The sequence below is a fragment of the Convolutriloba macropyga genome, chromosome 2 (assembly GCF_964194025.1).
Source record: "Convolutriloba macropyga chromosome 2, txConMacr16.3, whole genome shotgun sequence".
In the NCBI taxonomy this organism is placed as follows: domain Eukaryota; kingdom Metazoa; phylum Xenacoelomorpha; order Acoela; family Convolutidae; genus Convolutriloba; species Convolutriloba macropyga.
In genome coordinates this window covers 43,167,697-43,190,072 of record NC_134469.1, presented here as the reverse complement: position 1 = coordinate 43,190,072, position 22,376 = coordinate 43,167,697, and the positions used below count along the sequence as shown (strand labels likewise).

Below are 22,376 nucleotides of genomic sequence, written 5' to 3'. Positions count from 1 at the left end.
CTTGCACTCAGCATACGACGCTAGACAAAAATCGTTGTTTGGTTCGGTTTTGCGTGGGCCCGCAGCCCAATGGTTTGAAACCTTAGCACCAGGTTTAGCATGGAACGAAGTTAGAGATCAGTTCATTGCCCGTTTTACTGATGCAAAAGACAAGTATAGGAAAAGAATTGAAGTCGAGAGTATTAAAAGGCAACCAGATGAATTGATAAAAAGCTATACACACCGAATAACAAAAGCAGTTGAAAAAGTATGGCCAGATCCAGATTTTAACAACGACCAGCGTAACGCTAAGTGTATGGAGTACTTTGTAAGAGGATTAACGCCACCTGCACTCAAGCAAAAGGCACATCAGCGGTTAATAGAAAACCCAGCTACAACTTGGCAACAATTACAGGATCATGTACCAACTAAAGACTAGACTTAAACTTTTCTGTTAGCAGTGAATTCGCGGGTACTGCCTCAAATATTATCGACAATAAAATAGAAATAAAAGGGTTAAAAAACCAACTCACAGAAATTGCAAATCTAATGAAAGATCATAAAATAAACGCCACATACAACAACGACAATCCCAGATTCAAACAAAACCAGACTAGATTCTGCAAGTTTTGCAAACGTTCAGGTCACACAATAGCTTTCTGCTTTAAGTACAAGGACTTTAAAAACGAAAACCGAAGCCCACCTCAACAACGAGAAAAGTTCACAGATAATTATAAACGTAGTAGGAGCCATTGACCAGGTCAACAAAATTACAAATCAAACAATTATGACAATCGAAATTCTAGGGACAGACAGAGAAATAGTTATAACCAAAATCAATCCAATTATCAAAACAACTCTAGATCAGACTACCGAGATCGATCACCGTACCCATCAAACTCTTCAAACAATTACCGATCATCTTCTTACGATAACCGATCACAGGAACGACAAAAAAACCATCGAAACAACTCTTACAGAGATAACAATAGGCAAAATAGTAGGGATAGACAAAGCAACGGTCCTCAAAGATCAGATAATCGATATCGTGATAGGAGTAGAGACCATGACCGGGATAGGACACCTACTAGACAAAACCATTATACTCATTCAAGAGATAACAGTGAAGGGCGCTTTACCAGTGAAACTTCCAGAGACTATTACAATAATGAGAATCACAACGACGAATATTTAAACTAGACAGGTCTCCGTTCATAAACACTACTGATAACAAAGCAAGTTACTCGCATATTTATATTAATTTATAACAATCCGTCGGAGACAAAAATAAAAATAACGGCTTAGAAACACAGTTTTTATTGGACACAGGAGCATCAAGCTCTATAAAATAATTACCACACTTATCTTGAACTATGTAAATTACAGAACATTGAGATGAAAGCTTCAAAAAATCATACTTTAGCGGTTAATGGTGAGAAACTAAAACTTCTAGGTCAAATTACTTTCAAAACTTCTTTCGACATTGAAGGAAAGTATCAAGTGGAAGTTACCACATGGGTTTCAGCCAAAGATGGTTGCAAGCCGAATTTGTTGGGAATGGATTTCCTTGAATCTACAGTAAAATCTATTGACCTAACCACTCCAAAAATTGATTTAAAAACTTACTCTGAAGTAGCCGTCGCATTATCTAGATACCAAACGAAAAGCTATCCATACATTAGCTCTTACAAAATTGTAACTCCTGACCAGCAACTACCATTAGCACCAAAATCAACTCGAGTAATATCAATTAGATCTCCGAATGAATTCTTCAGAAAGGGAACCTCCTTCGTAATTGGAAGTGAACTGCAAGCTCAAGGAATCTATACTTACAACGTTCAGTGTTTTAGAAAAGAAAAGGAATTACCAATAAGGCTAAACAATCCTCAAAACAACAAGGTTGTCATCCAAAAGGGTCCTATTGGGCACACTTTAGAAGACATTGAAAATAGACAAGACCCAGAATTTTCTGTAGTTGACAACGTTGCATTCATAAACCACCTAATGAATAGTGACACTAATTGGGATCAAATATTCCATGTTACTGAAAAACATGGTCCAAAAATTTCAAAAATTCAAAATTTCTTTGCAAGCAAAACTCCTGAAAAACAAAAGAAAACAGAAAAGCGAAAAAGGCAACAAGATTTTACCAACAACTACGAATTAGAAACAGACTTTAGCGACGACCTCAAGAATCTAAGGCCACAATTAGAAACAACTGATGAAAACATCAGACCCGTTGAACTTCCCAAAGAGAAACTTAACAGATTTGACAAAACCGATCAAGCGTTTCTCAAAAAATTTGATTTCAGTCAAGCTGATATCAAGGACGAAAACTTAGACAAGTTACTGAGGACTTTAACTAAAAATAAAGACGTTTACTCTCAACACAAATACGATGTTGGAAAGATAAAGCAAAAATTTCTTGTCAAACTTTTACCAAATTCAACTTTAACCAAACAGAGACCTTCCAAAGTACCATTACATTATCAAGAAAAACTAGAAAACCTTTTGGAACAACTGTGAAAAACAGGTATAATCCGGGAAATGGGTAATGATAAAGAAATGGGATCAGAATTTATTAATCCAATCATAATCCTACCCAAGGGGAAAACAGTAAAACTGGTTATAGATGCCCGATATTTGAATTCAATAACAGATCTTAGTCGATATTCATGGCCACTAGAGCCAATCGGAAGCCTATTAACTAGACTTAAAGGTAATTTCTTCACAACCAGTGATCTCTGTTCAGCTTATAACCAAGTTCATTTAACTGAGGAAACCAAGCAACTGGTAAGTTTTGTAATTGGTCCAAAGCAAAACACATTTGAACGCGGATTTTATGGTCTATGCGGTCTACGTAATTTCTTCAGTTGTATAATGACTATCCATTTTGCACCATTAATTAGAAAAAAACAAGCTATAACCTACATTGATGACACCATCATGCAAGCGCAAGATGAAACCGAAATGTTTGAAATAATTGACAAGTACCATGAACTTTTAAGGAAATCAGGATTGAAAGCTCAACCTGAAAAGACTAAATTTTTCCTTAGGAAAGTACAGTTCTTGGGACACGTAGTAGGTAAAGATGGGATACAACCAGTCAAGAAGCGAGTAGCAGATTTAAAAGCACTCAAGTCGCCCGAAAACAAACGTGACGTCATGAGAGTTCTAGGTTGTTTAGGATTTTACAGCATGTACATCAAAAATTTGCATGTTGACTGCAAACCATTCTATGACTTCACCCGCACAGAAACTAAATTTGTTTGGACAACGGAACACGAAAAACTGTTTAACGACATTAAAAACAGAATTAGCGAAGATACTATTTTAGCAATACCTGATACTAAACACCCTTTCCACGTGCATGTAGACGCTTCTTCTGTAGGAGTAGGCTCAATTCTCGTTCAAGAATTTCCGGAAGGGAAACGAATAGTGTCTTTTAATTCTAGAATTTACACTAAAGAGGAACAAAAAATGAGTACCACAATACGCGAACTTTGCGGTGTAAAATCGGCATTACAAACTTATGAGCATTACCTAATTGGTTCTCCCCATCCCGTATATGTGTACACAGACCATAAGCCTTTAATGTATCTATGGGATAGAAGAGGAAAACTCTCTCACAGGTTTTTTAGATACCAGTTAGTAATTTCTCAATTCCAGAACTTGAAAATTATTTGGACTGAAGGATAAAACTTAGCTTTTCCCGACATCCTAAGTCGCAATGTAAAACTTAAAGATGTGGACAAGTATCAACTTAAACACAAAAAGATACCAAAAGACATTAGTTTTTACGACGAGCATGGTAACGAGGAAAAATACTTCATTTTGCGTGATAATGAAAAGGGACCAGCAGATGATTTTTTTCCAATCCTAAAACAAAGCATAACGGGTATCGACAAATTCATTTTCAAAAATGACAAAATGGTAAAGCAAAAGTACGACAATAATCAAAACAGACTTTGCTCAATAAACAATATTTCGGAAGATTTCTCGTATGGTTCATCAATTAACCACTATAGGCGTCACCGCAAACATGAAATAACCCCTGTATCAGAACAGGAGGAAGACGAAATGTCTGATCTTTATACAGAAATTGATTCCTACCCTGATGAAGGGATAACCGAACAAAATTTTGACCCAATTTCGGAGTTTGAATTGTTCAATGAGAACCAGTCACCGGAATTAGATTTTGACAAACTCTACATGGATCAAACTAATACCACAGACTCGGAGTACAGATTCCCTTTAGAATACGATGAAGTTTTTCTCGTGAAAAATAGCACTTGTATAGACAAAACCGAATTAGCAAAAAAATATCCCGAAAATACAAAAATACAAGATGCAAGAGAACTCATCGATAAACTGACAATCTTCTCTAAAGAAGTTGATTTAAATACATCGGTAATTTGTCAAGAACAATTAAAAGTGATACAACAAATTCGCCAATTAAGGACGAACAATAAAAAAGATGAAAAGAAAATTGAATTCCGACAATCTAAAGCCATAATGTCGTACATTAATAACTTTGAGAAACTGAGTTTTGTAGGTAACATCTTATGTATTCAACAACAAAAAGACGAACCAGATATTGAATACTTAAAAATTTGTGTACCACTGTCATTGTTCTTTAAAGTTTTTCAGCTAGCTCATTGTGAACTGTCAGGTCATGTGGGTTTAGATAAAACACTTGCTAATGTAAAACGATTTTTTTATTGGCCCGGAATGTATAAATGGATTGAAAACCTAATTGCTGATTGCCTTGAATGCCAAAAAAATAAACAAAAACGGAGAGACATCCACGAGAAACTTCTCGAAAAGTGGACTGATACAGTCCCATTCCCCTTTAATACGGTCCATATTGATCACAAAGGACCTTTAAATCCTCCATCGAACGGTAAACACCATTGTTTAGTTATTGTCGATTTATTTTCGCGTTTCATTCAAGTATACCCTGTACATTCCACAGACGCAGTAGACACCATAAAAGCTTTAGAAAAGTTCATCTTGTCTTTTGGAATACCATAAAAACTTGTTTATAATAAGGTTTCGGCATTCATGAACCAAGATTTTGCGAGTTACATTTATGAATTAGGTATAACACCCGCACCTCGAACTGCTTATGCGCCTTGGACTAATGGTAAAGTCGAGATCCAAAACAAACATCTAGGAGCACATTTCCGAATTTTTCTAGAACAAGCTCGAGGTAAATGGGATGAACTGGCACCAAAATTTGCTTTTTCTCATAACACGGTTCCAAATGCTAGTACTGGAATCTCTCCTTATGAAATTGTGTTCGGACAAAAACCACAGATACCTCTGTCACTTAAGTTAGGACTCCTACGAAACTCACAACTCACATGCTCTTCCGAGTTTTGCAAAGACCTGCCTCTTCACAGGCATACCTTGCAAACTTCAAAAAACACCGAAATTGACAAACTTCTAAAACCGACTATTAACAATTCGTTGCTTATGCGAGAAAACCAATTCAAACAAATATACTATAACGCTTATAAAAAGAGCTTAGAAAACAACAACCGCGCACATAAACATAGAAACAAACACAAATTAGGCAAACCACTTGAGGTTGGACCAAAAGTTCTAATGGAAAACCATCAAATTGAGTTAGGAAAGTCAAAAAAACTACATGAACTAAGATCAGGACCTTATACTGTAGAAAAAAACTAACCAATCTTAACTATGAATTAACTTTAGATAGCAACCCGGCCACCAGGAAGGTCGCTCATAGAAACCACCTAATCGAGTACTACCCAGCTACTGAAACTATACCAGAGTAAACCCTAGAATATGGTATAGATAAAAATAATTGTGACACATTTAATAATAATCTAATGACAAGAAAGATGAATAAACTCAACAGTCCCTTGACTAAATTCTTCTTCTAAAGCCCCACTAACACCGAATATTTCCCCGTGGATAATTTCATGCGAAGAGACACCCTGTGCAGAACTTCGACCCTGGCCGAACACCTACCGATTTCGATTCTGGATTCAACGAAGCAAGTTCAGGTGGTCGTGACAACCCACCTCCAGTCCAAACACACCTGCCTAGCGGTAGTCGAACAAGAAGTTCAACTCCTTGCCCACAGCACAATTCTAGAATACCTCTAGACCCTAATTTAAGTCTTCTCCGCCCTAATACATCGGAACAAGGACCTTCTAATTTACAAACTTTAGAAAATAATAATAATAGGCGAACTTCTAGTCGCTCGGCCAAGCCGCCATCACGCTATCAAGCCGGATTTACTTAACTTTGTTTTAGGTAGCAATAAATCCAGTCAACATTTACTGGCAGTGCCTATTACTACAACTCATAGCCTTAATTCCCGACTTGAAGCGCTAAAAAAAAAGGATGAAAAGATATCTTTGTTTTGAAAATCTCTATTTGTCTTATTTACTTATGAGTCTATTCTACTTTTGTACTCTTTCTATAGTTATTAACGCTACTGGACCTCCTTTTGAGGATAATAATGACGTATCTAACAAACTTAGGGTCATTCATTATGATTGTTCTAAAATGAAAGAAAATAAAATGCATGCTTTAACACAAGTTTCTCCTTGCAAAATTACACCCGAAAACATTCAGATGGTTGATACACATGTAACACTTTATCAACGGTCTTATCGGACCTTTGTTAAAGCTCTTATGTGCAAAGTCACTGCACTGCTCATTCGTTATAATTGTGGTATGTTTTCCCATTCATCAATTGTACACAGCGCTCCAATAATAACATACGATATTATTGTTTCACCCGAACAATGCATAAATGCTAATAAAACTGGAAAAATTACTGTTACCGAATTTGACGATGATGACATGGAAATTGACATAAAACATGGAATAAAAACTGTCTCCTGTAAAAACCAGGGAGTTGATATTGAAGGTGATTCATCAACATCTTGTGATAATCGTGTTCAAATTAAACACTTCTCTTTTGAAACCCTGATGCAAGAAACTGTACTCGATATTGATCTTAATGACAGAACTGTCTATAACAGTCAAGGACTAAAATTTCCTTGTGCCCTCTCAGAAGGAGGTTGTCATTCGATATCACTCGACCCCTTTGCATACAATTGGGAGGCACTGGAAAATTGTATTGTTACTAAAAGATTTTCGCAAAACGCAAAAATGCTAAAACATGAAAACGAACTTGGTAACGTACAGTACTTCATAGTGAGTGATGAAAAACCGGAGACGCCCTATGAAGGACCAGGAACGAATTCTCCTCCTGAAATGGACATAAAAATTAGAGTAATTGATGAAAAAGAAAAAGTGTATGGAAAACCAGAATTTATTTACAGAACAAGTTTAGATTCTTTATATGTTTCTTATAAAGGCGGATTTAATATGAAGACTGGCAAACCTTATAAAACAAAAACTCAACAATTTTTTCATAAACTTTGTGTTGAACCTGACAATAGCCTAAGTGTAAATGGGTTTAATAGGAAGCCTTCAGATGAACAGATCCGAACATCCGACAATGGTTTTGTTGCATGGGAACACTTAGACAAAGACAAGTTAGACTATGATCTTAACCTTGCGGTAAAAATGGATTTTGTCATATATCATAATTACATGCAAATAAAACAAGCATGGAAAGGTTTGGTCATAGAGCAATGCAAACTTGATCGAACTCAGAAACAAATGATACTTATGCAGGCTATCCAAAATAATCGTTTAGCTGGATACATGTTAACCGGCAACCGCTCGATGTTCTTAGACACAGATAGTAGCATAGGTTGGCTGTACCACTGTCCAAAACGAATATCACCACTTCAGGTTCTTGAACAGTGTTATGATAGAATTCCTATTCATTATGATGGTAGGACAATGTTCGTCGACCCAATTACTCGACAAACCTGCCCATTTGCAAATGAAGTAGATTGTGTTGGAGGCTATAAAAATGCCTACCAATTAGATATTGATAATGAAAACTCATGGTACCATTTGATGCCAGCACCTGTTCCTTTACAACCGCCAAAAATATTCTCTTCAAGAGTTATTCATTCTATTCCAAAATTTACCGGTTACGAATCGCAACGTGCCGGAATTTACGCACCAAATCAACTTAAATCGTTTTGGGACAATATCTTGCATTCGGAAACTTCAAAATCTGTTTTGACAAAAATTTCAAGAGAAGTTCTAGAAGGAAGAAGCATAGACTATTCTGAAAAAGATATCTATGCGTCAGCAATGTGAATTAACAGACAAATTTATCTAGATTCTCTTCTTTCACCTACATTTTTTACAGACCAGTTCAAAGGCTCTTTTGGAATCATCACTTTTTATCTGGAAAAAAATGGAGTTTATTTTGCTTGTTTCTTGTGCATAAAATTCTTAACTGATGTAATTGTTACAATCATAAGAGCGTTCGAAATCCACAAAATATCCAACAAAACAATGGGTTTTTGGAAAATTCTATTAGGAGCAACATATAATCTTTGTATCTTATCGTTCTTTACACCGGTATTCTCTAACGAAACCAAACCGTCGGCCCCACAGAACAACAATCATTTTTTACCGCTTAATAATTATCAACCTTACATTACAATAGAAAAAATTTACAAATGCGTTGAGGATCAACCAAGAGAAAATAAAATTGATGAGCATTGTCATACAGAAAATAATAAAGCAGAATACCCAAGTCTGGCGTCACACCAACCACAACCACAAAATGATGCAACCATTCGAAGTGTGGTGGCACCTCCTTAAAGCTGTGACTAAAAATCATCCTTTTTATAAAAAAAAATAATTTGTCTCAAAAATAATAAAAATTATTTGTATTAGACTCTGTAAGTTATTTAATATCTTGTTTAGATACACCTCAAGGATGCTATGTTATGCAGCCCAAATTCATAAAACAGCCTAACGCTTTATTCATTCGATTTGGACAATACACCGGACAAATATTATCCTCAAGTATTTCCGCCTTGAAAACTACTGTAACTATTAGAGTTGCATCTTTCTACTTCAGTGACATCATTGATCTGGATGTACCACATTCAAATTTTCAATACTTCTCATTGATAAGAGCCCTGTTTGATGACACAATTACTTTTGTAAACATTGAAATCGAATACGAAATTGTTTCAAAGCACCTGAAGAAAAACATTACTAGATTTTGAATTCTCTTGTAAGTTCAACATTGAGAGACATGTATGAATTTCTTTCTTTCTTTTTATTTCTTATAATCCAGTTTCAACTATGTAATCCCAACTATGTTTATCTAGCTATTGCCTGCACTCTTCCCCTACTCCGATTTTGCTACAGTGAACCCGATTGATATATTATCTATAAATATCAATCGTTGTCAATAATCCTGTTTTTAGAAATAATTGACACTCCTTTTTATCCTTTTTTTAAAAAAATTCTTATTTACATACTTTAATACATAGTTTGAAATGAAGAACAATAAGTTAATTAACAACTAAAACGCTTCCATTGATGTACTTTTTGTTTCAAGATAGACTTGTTACAATTATCAAATAAAGAAAACCTTTGAAGAAAATCACGGAGACATTTTCCCTCAAATTGTTATAAATTTTGAGTTTTGGGACACTTGGGAAAACGATACTGTGATTTTAACCCCTCACTCGTTGTATTGGAATTATTTCGTGTATTTAGCACAATTCAACCCTAATAGTTTGCCAAATTAGCTAGATCAGCAACATGATTCATTTAACTAATAGAAACTTACAAATCAGAATCGGAAACCAAAATTTTGAGCTATTAGCCGTATAATATTTTTCCGCTATAAGTATAATGACTTTAGCAAAAAACCCATGACAAATATTTACAGACTTTTAACTATTTTCATTACTCATCCTCAGTTTGCCGAATTCACCATTTTTCTAGCATTCAAAGAGAACTCGGTATTTCAAGTACAACATCCAATCTACATTGCTTAGGTATCATTCTAAACTATGATATTTGCAGTTAACAATAAATTTGTAGAGTTACAAAAAATTCAACGATCTTTTGATGCATACCCAACTCCTGTACCTACTATGCTAGTAACGCTCAAGGAAATCCAAAGTGAAAAAATTTGTTTAATAAATATTAATCCTCTCTCAGTTCATTGGAAATTCTTCCTATTTATTCTAGAAAATCCAAACTGTGTACCTCACAATATTTATTTTGATATGCAAAAAACTGATTCTTGCCAAAACGATTCAATCCTTAAAGAGTTGGAAACTATTAAAAATTAAAAGCAGCAATGATTTTCTCATACCAAAACTGCCTTATACAAATACAATTTTTTGAAAAATCATTTGTCACGACAAAAAGCAACAGAGTAATCCCACAACTTATACTCCATTTTGAATATTTAAACACTTGGACTGATGGAACCATTACCTCAACACCATCTTCCCCCTATTGGACATTCTTTATAAATATATCCCAAGCTTTAAATGGTTCTAAAATCCCTTTCAATTTAGATCTTCTATAATACTGTTCCACTTTGGTGAGCGCCTAGTCAAAGTAGAGTCCCTCGAGAGATCTTTCATTGAAACTTCCACAGCAGAGGTTAAACCCTGTATAATTATACACTTTACAGACTACGAGCGTGGATGTGAGGGTTCTACTCGAGTCACCATGGGAATGATGCACTTGGAATTCTTTCTTGCACTCATTGATATCGAAGAGCACTTCCCAGTCAACTTGGGCGCTCTTCAGTAAAGTAATTTGTTTCACATAACTTTCTCTCCCCAAAAAAAAAATAATTTTTTTCCCTGCTCATTATTTCTTTTTTTTTCTAATCAATTTGTCCCTTTTCCCTCAATTCTTTCCAAATTGTTAAAAATAAAATGATTTTGTTCATTGGTAAGGAAAAAGTTAAAATTGTTAAAGCAGAAAGATGGTTTACTATCTGTTTTATACAATATAAAGCATGTATCAAAATAATTTATATGTTCCTAAGCACAGGCACCATTAATCATTATTACATCTATCCAAACGAGAAACACTGGAATTCTTTTTTGCTATTGCAGATCTAAATGTAACTATCCCCAACGAACTTGAACACCATGGATTAGAAGTCGCATACCCAGATCTCTCTGATTTATCCATATAATGGGAAACCTTTTGAAAATATTATCTCAGCAACCACAAATTGACTCAACCCCAAAAATCGAACGTCCTATTTGTTACCTCCCTTGTCGTCAATTTAAAAACTTGCACAAAAATCCAAACGGTCAACCCCCCCATTTTGCTTGCATTCCCTGTAGAAATGAATTATTTAAATATTGGAACCAAACTAAATGCCCCATTTGTGTAACTCCCATTTATACAATCAGTCATTGCCATTATTTCCAGTGTGATTCTTGTCAAGAAATCAAAGAGATATCCACTTGCCACAGCCACTTCAAAAGCCTACACCCAAAAAAATCAATTTGTTTGCAGTGTTTGACTTTCACAACTACTAAATGCCCTTTATGCAAACAAACAATTGACCCAAACAACCCGTGGTAAAATCCTCAATTCAAAACTACGTTCACAAACTATCCAAAATGTTTACCCCTACATTACTTGATTTTTTATTAATGGCCCTTATGATTATTGCAGCAGCCTTCTCCTTCGTTTTAACCGTTTTCCTCGTAGTTGTAAGTATTCCTTTCAACTTTTTGATGTTCATAATTATATTAGTAATAGACCAAACAATAAAATCCCAAAATAATCGACAACCAAATCCTCCAACCGTGCTAGTCCCATAATTCCTTCCAATAACAATCTTTCAAAAATGAATACAATTGACAACGAAACCAATACTTTAGAATCCAAACCGGTCTCATTAATTTGTTTATGCTGCAGACGTGAAACAATTGTTTTCAAGAAATTACACGAGAACCCCCCTAACGAACTACCCCACGTAATGTGTCTGCTCTGTTACCAATATGTTATAAAAGATATGGGCTATGATTTTTGTCCTAAATGCTCTAAATTTAATGTTATCTTTTCAATCTTTAACAGGTTTCAATGTGATATTTGCAAACAAACAAGATTTCAATACTCTGTTGCAAAAATGTTTCATCACAGCGATCACAAGCCCGTCAACTTTTGTAAATTTTGCGTAGAAGACTATAAATTATGCCCTCGTTGCGAGAAAATAATTACATAATGCGCCCAAGAACTTCCAAAATTTTAATTCTTTTCCTGCTTTTATTTTTGATCCACTCGATATCCCTAATTCAATTCAGTTTTTACCAGGAGCAAATCACCTCCTTCACCCTAGTTCTACACTAGTCATTGAATTGACAAAATGCACCCCTTAACATTGTTTATTCTTCTTTTTGTCCTCTTATACGCATTGGCAATATCCCTTTTTATTAATCACTACCTCCTTTCCGCAATTGGCCAAATTTTCTCCAGATACGGAAAATGACCAATCTAGACCTATTCACAAAAATATTTATCCTAATTCTAATTACCTTGCTTGCAATATCGTTCCTTATTAATCTCATCCTACTGCAGTTTCTCAGAGGTTTTCCTGTTTTTGTATAAGTAAAATAAAAGAACAGTCACTCGATGGGTCTTTCACAATACCTATTCGACGGTTTCCGTTGGTTCTATCCCCATAAGGACATTATCTGCCCCATATGTTCACGAAAAACCATTATTGTAGAAAAACTACATAAGCAATTTCCCAGAGAAAATCCTCACTATGTATGTATTCCTTGCAGAAAGGCACTTTTTAAAAGATACCCAAACCCTAAATGTCCCATTTGTCTTCGACCTTGTCTTCCCGTCCTGATCACATCCTACTTTCATTGCAATTTATGCAAAAAAATGAAAACAGAATTAGGAGTAACAAAACACCCACATTTTTCCCAACATGACAAACACCGATTCTGTCGGGTTTGTATAAATAAGCCGACAAAATGTCCCATTTGCAAAAATTTTTTTTAGACGACGTTGTCTAATAAACCAAAAACAACTCAAGTACAAACGATCTTTTTTTTCTCTCTTTTAACTTTTCCTCGGGAAGGGGTTACCTCAGCTTTCTCCAGCCTGCCCCACTGGCTTTTGAACCTAAATAATTCAGAACACTAACACGATAACTGAAAATTCCAAAAATGACCCGAAAAAATTTCTTTCTTTCAGCTCAGCAAGGTTGTCTCCCCAGCTGCACGGGTCGTTGCAGCCGTGTTAGTGTGACGCACGCCCCAAGACTCACACCTCCGGGCAGCGGAGAAAGACGTACTTGTGCCAGGGCTGCCCGCCTGGCATAAGTATAAAAATTTTTTTTATTATTGCCCCCCTCCCTTTATTAAAGTTAACTTTGCATTTAGCAAAACAAAAACTTTTCTACCAAACTTTAATAACAAGTGCATTTAGCATTATAATTTTTAAGTAAAGCAGTTAGCAACAAAACCTTACAAAAACCTTTTTTATAATAGAATACTTTTTTATATTAGCAATACAATTGCAAACTTGAAAAGAAGCCATAATGTGTGATATTGATGACACAGGCTAACCAAAATCAAAACATTTTAGATCATCCACAAGGAAACACTCACAATGACTACCAGACCCACAATCGCAACCTTAGTAATCCCCAGTCAACATCAACAAGTGACAACACAACAAGAACAAACACAAACCCATTCTTCTCAGCCTCCTATTTTCTCAAAGCCTCCATTTAAACCCCAGAACACACAACAAAATACTACAACTATGGCATCTCCATCAACTTCCAGTCAATATGATCCCGAAAACAACTGGCAAGTTAGCAGAAAGAGACAATTCCCAACCCAACAAATTAGCAATCATAAAAACAAAATTATTAAGATGAACAACATTGAAGATCTCGTTCCCGACGCTATCAGGAAAATACCCTCAGAATGTTTAAAACTGCAGAAACCGCGAGAGGAGAACATGAATAAAGAAAACCCGAGATACGTTAACACCCTCCTCTATTTCCTGAAACCAAACTACAACAAATTTGAGGTTGCTAATAAAATAAACATCATCCAGTCAAATGGACATCAACAGATACTAGTCAACAGCGAAAAGCTTCCAGTTCTGAAAACCTTCTCGCTTCCCGCAGAAAACAACAAATGGAGAATCAAAAATCGCGACCCTAAGAAGGGCACTTATACCCTTAGGAATAACATGCTCGACGCATATATTGAAGTCCCCTACGATGCCATTTCCGCTTTTCCTGACGAGATGCCAGAACTATCAAATACCAACACCAGTAGTTTAATAGAGGAAAACACCACAATCAGGCAGGAACTATTTCAAAAGGAAACAGAATTGCAAGAATTGCAACTGAAATTTGAACAACTGAAAATGGAATCACAGAAACCACCTGAGGAGAAGCAACTACCTAACGACTATTGGCGGCGCCAATATGTCGTTGCCCATCAACTCCAAAAAACCAGCGAATCGAATGCACAAACTATGTTAAAAACATTCTCCTTGAAACATCTAAAAATAACAAACGCCAACAAAAAACTTGGAGAAAAGAATCTGGAGCTAGGAAAGAAAATAACACAATTAATGAAGGAAAACGAAGAACAAAAAACCAAAATTTCCGACCTCAAAAGGAGTGTTAAAAAGCACAAAAAGCGACAGTCAATGGATAAGGACGAACCAACTGAGGACGATATACAAGAGGTTCTTTTGATCGAAGACGATGGTAACAGTCCGATGCCAAGCCCAGTCATTTTGCCTCCAGAATTTTTTAACTAATATAGCACAACATTATCGCCCTTTGCGATTAATTTTATAAACTGTCTGAACTTGTAGTAACTCATTCATATGTCCCAAGCGCAATAAAATCATATACGATGCAGTATATTTCTTTCTTTTAATCATTTTCATTTCTATCTTAAAAATCGGGGTGAGCTGTAGTATTACGAGAGCCGTTACAAATGAACGGATAATTAATCCCGCATTAGAGCGAACGTATTTAGGCGCTAATTAACTATTCTTTCGCCGCGCGAAATTAACCATTCTAAATAAACTAACGCTTGTTAAGACTACCAGTACACAAGTATTTAAACAACTCAGTTCGACTCATTTTAATAACACAACTTTAGGCCTGGATCTCCTCGCTTATATCCAGGATAGAAAATGTACATTGTTGAACGTAGGCGGCTTGTAAAACCACAGTTTCTTTTGATTTAAATTACTTCTGCTTTTGGCAGTTGCAATGCAGATCTTTCCCCCCAAGTTCAATAAAGATGAAGCAGATTGCTTCAGGGGAAAAGACAATAGAGTCTCATAAAAAGCCCCCCAGAAAACCATAATTGTTGCGGTTTTAGAAGAGGGGAAAAGCAGAAAACAGGCGCCTACGAAATCAATAATTGATGCTCTCAGCTTTTTAGATTTTTATTATTTTTTGGAGTTTCAATAATTTTTCCGTGAGATAGAAAAGAGTTAATTCTCTTGCCTTCTCGGCCAATAGGAAAATTAAGAAGCACCTCACTATGAACGTGAGTTTGTGATTCGCTCCCTATCGGCCCAAACGGAGCTGAGAGGAATTGATTGTTTCTCTCAGCGAAGTGGGACGCAATAAAATTAGAGAGACAAAATACAGAGCCAACGACCAGCAGCAGACAACTGCTTCATTTTTCTTACAAAATAAATTTCAAAATTCAAACAGAGAAGAAATTATATAAAAGACTTCTAAGTTAGAAGAACATTTTCTATTTTTCAAACAGAACATTCTTACGAGAAACCGACTTGAAGAAGTTTCAGCGACGCACTCACTTAACAACAACACAATCAAGTAACAGCTCAACCCGGTTAAATACTACTCAGTGTAAGCCTGTTCATTTAAACTATCTATTTAATTAATTGAACTTTTCAGCCCCCAAACAATTTTAAATTGAGACTTACAGCACAGACAGGTCTTAGGCATATATCTTTGCCTTCGATTTGTTATATCTTTTGTCAAGTTTGACTGGCATACATAAAGAGATCCCGTATTGTGTGATCTGTAGCAGCCCAGTCAAATTTGATAATTGCCCATTTTACATCGGTAACATATGGGCAAAAGAACCATATTCCGGAAAAACAGGCAAGATAGGACCTATCTTCACGTCGCGGCGCAAAAAAAATTGCGGCCAAAATTTTCATACGTACTTAATTACGTGGCAGAAGTCCATTTCCTGAAGTAAAATAACTCTAGTTTGTCACTATTTTTAGACCCATGTTTTAAGATCAACAACCCTGGTGACGTTTTTCCACGCCGTAACTTGGTCGCGGTTACTAACCGCGATAGCTAACAACTGGTCAATTAGACTGAAAGAAACACTGATCTCAGTAACATTTAATAGATTGTCTAATTGGGTCTCATGTAATTACTAATTAACTTCGAGCTACCAATATATGGCAAATGTCCGAAAAAGCAGACTTCAATATTGAGCGACCAAAACGTGTCCCCACTTTTCACGATGCATATAGGAATGGACTTGAATTTTGTCATGAGTACTTCCTAATAAGCATAGCCCATTTCCACAACTTTGAATTATGGAATATATATTCAATTTTGAAGCAAATCTGAACTTAATTAGCCTAGTGTCGCTCATTTCCACGCAATCTTTCAACTTTTATCTTGAAACAAGAGTCGTGAAAAACCCGACATAATCGAGTGTGTCTGCTCAATTTTGTGGACATCGGCCTCATAATGATTAGGTTTAAGGCTAATTGTATGCTCAAAAACGTGGACAAGGGTAAGATTTATCCGTAAAAACGAGTGACGAAAATCATTTTTTTTGCCACTTAAGTCCACGGATTAACGTTACCATTTTTATCGTGAATAGAAACTGGGACTTTTGGCACGTACCGTTTGATCTATCAAAAAATATTTGATTGAATTTATTTTCCACTAATATGCACATAGGCTACCCCAAAAAGCTCTCCGTCCAAATGAGCAGGATCAAAATAGAAAGAAGAGCTCTATTTCTGAAATACTTAAACCTCGCTTTGATAATTACCTGAGAGCCGTCTCAGCTAAAGATGTAATCTTGCCAGCCCTCTCTAAATTTCCCTTGGTCATGAGAGGGATAACTGTGGCCAGACTCATGGCACACCCAATCCCAATAAAGAATTCCAGTCCTATTGACACTGCAAAGAATAATTCACCAGATTTTATCCACTGTAGCACTCCCGTGGCTGCAGCAGCAACACCAAATATGATCATCCCTGAAATGGGTCATGATTTTATGCATGTGGGATCAGAGAAGGAACTGGTTAGAACTACTAATAAGTGTGAACATCGATGGAAAAAATGTGCAAGTCAACAACCATTCAAAAGTCAAAAACTGGTGTTGAAAAAAGCCTCTCTGAAAATTTCACTGAAAAATCAAAGAGAGTCACTAATGCCAAAAATCAGATTATTTTGATGTAGATTTAAAGACGATTTAAAGGAGAAATGGCCAGGCCGATTTGGATCTTTTCCGTTTGTGCCCCCCCCCCCCCCGTCCGTTATGCGCCCCCAAGCTACAAAGCACGTGCCATTACATAGTAAATCGTTATGTAAAAATATGGCACGTGCGTCTGGGGGGTGCAAATATTATGCGCCCACTTTGGGGGGCACAAACGGAAATGATCCGTCGATTTTTTCCCCGTTTGGTCAGAAAAATTCTACATGGTAAAGTAAAACAATAATTCAATCTTAATTCTTTGGTGTATTTATAACCCACCGCCCCGCAAAATATAGAGCCACAATTATATATCAACCTTTAGTTCAATAAAGGAACAATATTTACGTTCTGAAACAAATAAAAAGAGACAGAGAATCTCTTGCAGAAATATTTGGTTTCAATTGGCAAAAAGATGTTTTATGAATTTGAAATCTTGAAAACCTTCGAATTCTCAAAAATCTAGTAGCTTTCAATAGTGCTGTTGACGGCGCAATCGTAACATTATTGTGCGGTGTAAAAAAGCAAATCGCAAATTTAAGTTGCAATATTGACATCTACAAATTGGCCGCCCAAAAAGGTAAATTTTAACTTTCCTAGTCGAACGAATTGTTAAGTAAATGTAAAAAAAATCTAGCAACATTTTTCTGAATGCCGGCTATCTGACAAAACAATTGCAATTTTTTTAATAATAGCCGCAAAATTGCGAGATCTAGCTAGGCAATTGTAGAAATCTTAGACGATGGTGTAGTAATCGGTGTAAAATTTTTTGAGTTAAAAATGGACAAATTTTGTGATGAAAAAACAACTTATTACAAAAGAAGCACTGTGTTAATGTTTAGCGCATTAATGTGAAGAGTTACTTATGTGGTATGTATGTGATAAAAAAATTGTCGTAAAATGTAATGTGATTTAAGCAGAAAGAATGTGAAACGAATGACGATAGCATTTGCTTTTAAACCAATACGCTTTATCTTGCTAGATATGTAGTTGTTTAGAATCAACGTTGCAAAAACATAACACTCAGAGTAAATTTTTATAAAAACATTTCTTGACCGTTTTAATGATATTGACCATTATCACAGATAAATAGGTACCTTACAGTTTAAAAAATCAGTGTGGTTTTTGTTTTCGTCGTTAATCTGTCAACTTTTTTATTATTACACTCTGTAGTAAAGCTACAAAAAATAAAACAAAACATTTTTAGTGCTATCTGATGAAATTGTAATGTGCTACTCCAATTGTACAAATTGAATACCAATCAGACTGAACCAACTGCCCAGAATTGTAAACCATAAATATAAAAGAAATAGATTTGTTGTAGAATCATATTTCAATCTCTGCGAGGATACAATCCACTGGTTTTCTTAATTCAAACGAAGCAGCAGCGCACTGCAATGTGAACCAATGCAATGTTCTACGCATGTACGACTTCTCTTGTATTGTGACTTCAGAAGCTTTTTCTTGGAAGCAAAACTTGTAAAAAAGAGAACCGAACCAATATCCTTCATATGAGCGTTTTTTGAAAAAAAAAATATAATTGTGAAATCTCTAGTTTTACCAATGCTCTCACACAATTTTGCTAGCCTGCTTGCATTAATTTCTGTCAGCCAAAATTCAGTCAGAAAAACCACGATTGTATGAAATATTTCACTCCACTCCAGTAAATAGAGAAAAAGTCTGCAAAAAGTAAAGTGGCTTGATTTTTGCCCATTGAAAACTAATTTAAAATTCGATGAGCTCACCCCAAATGCAGTAGAAACGTTCCATATTTGGCTGTATTGTGAACATGATGACGAAAGAGAATATGAATGTTGAAAAGTCCATCATAGTTAGACACAATCCAGTCTGCATGATGTTGAGTTGTCGTTTCTCAGCTTCCAGGGAGAAGTATGAGGACATTATGGTTTCTTCCAGACCCACCAGGAAGTAAAACACTACGCCAGACGCCACAGACAAAGTCTCTGGCATTTTCGGTTTTCCCACCGAGATCATTCTACCACTGTGGTTAATTCTTTATTGACATTTTTTAGGATACTGAAGTAGACCAAATCATTTTCGCAATCAAACTCCCTGATGTTGGTAAGTTTCGTCTGACAACAAATTTTGACAAACGTTTAGCGAATAGAAGATTTAGAAGATTTAATTATTCCATAACTTTTGTTCTATTGTTACCTCCCAGGTCAAATTTTGGCACAGAAATCACGTAAGACGCCCGACAATAGTAGTGGTGAATAAGGTGAAAGCGGTGAACCTTTGTAAGATTTGCAATTTTTAGCGATGAAGTTTTCATTTTGACCATATTCACCAGCTTTCTTACTATTTGGCTTCTGTCGCCAGGGTTTGTCCCTCTGCCCTTCTTCACGTCAGGCACATATTCCACTTCTCGACCATTCTCTCAGTAAAGTTTCTCTTTGCATTTTAATCACATTCACTCCACTGTATTGTGAAACAGGCATTAAATTTTTCTAATATTAGCGGGTTTTTTTTAAAAAAGATTTTTTCAACTTTATCTTACCGCTGCCACAAACCGGTGTGTAAATAAATTTGCCTACTAAATTCACCGCTAAACCTTTAGAGTGATTTCATAGCAATCGGTTGTCGTTTGATCTGCGGTTTTATTTTCTCCGCTTTCATTGCCTTCAATGCTATCCATTGCAATTCTTACAATCATTCACTGCATTTCTTAGATATTTTAGCGTATAGCCTTTCTTAGGTAGAGTAGAAAGTGTGTATTCAAGGACAATGAGATCAGTGGTTGCTACATGGAAGCATCGATGCCTCTGAAACGTGGGAATTCAGTTCGCATCCGAGTAAATGCAAAAATTAGGGCAAAAAGTGGGAGTAGTGAATCTCTGTTTGAAACGGTAGAGTCAATATTATGTTATATTAAATTTGCATTGTATAGTATTTTAAAATTCAAATGTCAAAGACTAAAAATATCTTGCGATTCGTGCCGCCAATCATTCAAAACTCAAGCATTTGCCCAAGTAATTTGCTGTAGTATTTTTTCACCCCCATTCGTTTAGCCCCTGTAATTGAATCCAGATCATTTAACCTCCATATTAGTTAACACGGCAATGAGTTAACCCCTACATTATTTCACCCCAATTTTAATATTCCCATAGTTGAACTCAATTGAGTTTATTTCAAATTCCAAAGAACACCCTTAATAGAGATAAAATTCAGATTGAATGTGAAAAGAAAATTTTAACTTAATTAAATCAGCCCAATTTTGATCATTTAATTTTTGGGTTACAATTGCCGAACGAAAAAAGCTATGGAGTCTACTACTAAAAGTAAATTCTTAACAATTAGCGATTTGCTAATTTCAACTACTCCGTAATAGTTCAATTACCTAAAAACTTCTTGTTTCACTGCATTTTGATGTCAGCATGATACCTGCCATCTTCGGATTCCTTCAAAAAAACAAAGAAAAATTGGTAGTAGGATATCTTGAAAATTGAAATAAATGCGTAAACAAGTATACCATTGCATAGAACTTCTCCAAATATCAAATGTATAAATGTCGTGTTCCCCCATTTGCCAACTTATTTGCTTGGACAAGAACTCAATCGCAGTGTTTCCAGTCGACAGCCAGCAACTCAAAAAGTGAAAAAGAGATCAAAGGCTTCATTGACAATTTAACGACCTTATCAGCAGTAGCCTCTGCAATAAAATTAGCAATAAAAATTAGTTCGACCCAGTATGCGACGACGTCTGAGCCCAATTTTCGCCCTCCCCACATCCTCTTTGAATTACCTCCAAACTGCATTCTGTGACTCCATATTGAACTTGATCCCCGGCCTTTACCTTATGATGGGACTTCCAATTGTGAACATAGCTTTGAAACACTCTGATAGAAAATTTGCATGACATATCTGCTAGAAAATCTATCAGTTTGTCCATTTTCTAGACTTAGACAATTTTTCATTTGTTTCATTTTAGATCAAAGTGCAACTCTAAAAAATGGTCAGAGAGGGTCTTTATGCTTAGGAGCACAAAGTGAAAAAAATCTTCATTTCTCCATAATATTAAACAAACGCTAGCTGTGAATGTCTATTCTCTTGAAGCACTAGTTTCCTTTTTTGAGTTCCTTTGAAAAATAGATTAAATAATTGTTAATTTGGACGCCAAATTAGATGAAGACTTTGGGGGTTAAAACGACTTTGGGGTGTGTAATATTCAGGGTTAACTGACGCAGGGGTTAAGCTATACGATGTCAACTAAAGGCCGTTAACAAAATTGGAATAAAAAAAAGTAAAACCATGACATATAGAATATTCTAGTTTGCCGAATGGCAAGAGTCTCATTCTTTAAAAAAATGACCGGAGCGAACTTTGACAAGAATTTCTTTACTGATAACATCGATTCGTTTCCAATTCGGACTACGGGGACCTCCATTAAAGACCAATTAACTAACTATTATGAACATATGCTTTCATTTTTCATCAATGGAAAAATGGTAACCAAGTATCAAAGATAGCGAGCAAAAATTTCCGTCTTTTTGGAACTCAAAAACGTTAAGTCTTTAAACAGCGCTGCCGTCAAATACCATTAAGCATCAAGTGACCCTAATTTTTGGGGAGCAAATATGCTTTCTTTTTTAAGTGGAACCCACAGAAAACCTTTATACATTTAGTTTTAAATGCCGTTTGTTAACAACGTTTACTTTAACTCTTTTCGTTGGATTTTGAGACATTCAAGCAAGAAATTTTAAGCAGAGTTAACAACAGAGAAAAATTGTGGACACTTACGTAAATTGCAAAAAGATTTCACGTTCTCAAGGTAATGGTTATAAAAAAATTAAGGCAATTAGATTCCACGCGCTTTGTAATTAGCGTTCACATTTAAAATATTTGAAATCCACGCTTAGTTTAATTAAGGTCTATGTCATTGACGTTAACAACTTTTGTGAGACAAAACTTTTGAAAGTCAGGGCAAATGAAAATATTAAATTTTGTAATAAACTTTTGCACGTTTTGTAACTAAATTTCA

General features: G+C 35.6%; 1 protein-coding gene across 3 annotated transcripts in view; it reads right to left on the bottom strand.

Moving 5' to 3' along the window:
* LOC142335287 (uncharacterized) overlaps nucleotides 1–22,376 on the bottom strand; it is a 40,206-nt gene that overhangs the window by 8,271 nt on the left and 9,559 nt on the right. For 2 of the 3 annotated variants that reach the window (XM_075383725.1, XM_075383726.1), the window contains 2 exons: nucleotides 19,124–19,415; nucleotides 16,953–17,160 (listed from right to left, as the gene is read on the bottom strand). In XM_075383725.1, coding sequence (XP_075239840.1) covers nucleotides 16,953–17,160; nucleotides 19,124–19,373 — 458 coding nt within the window. In that variant the 5' untranslated portion in view covers nucleotides 19,374–19,415. The remainder of the gene's footprint in view (nucleotides 1–16,952; nucleotides 17,161–19,123; nucleotides 19,416–22,376) is intronic. The other variant, XM_075383724.1, reaches the window with a different exon arrangement.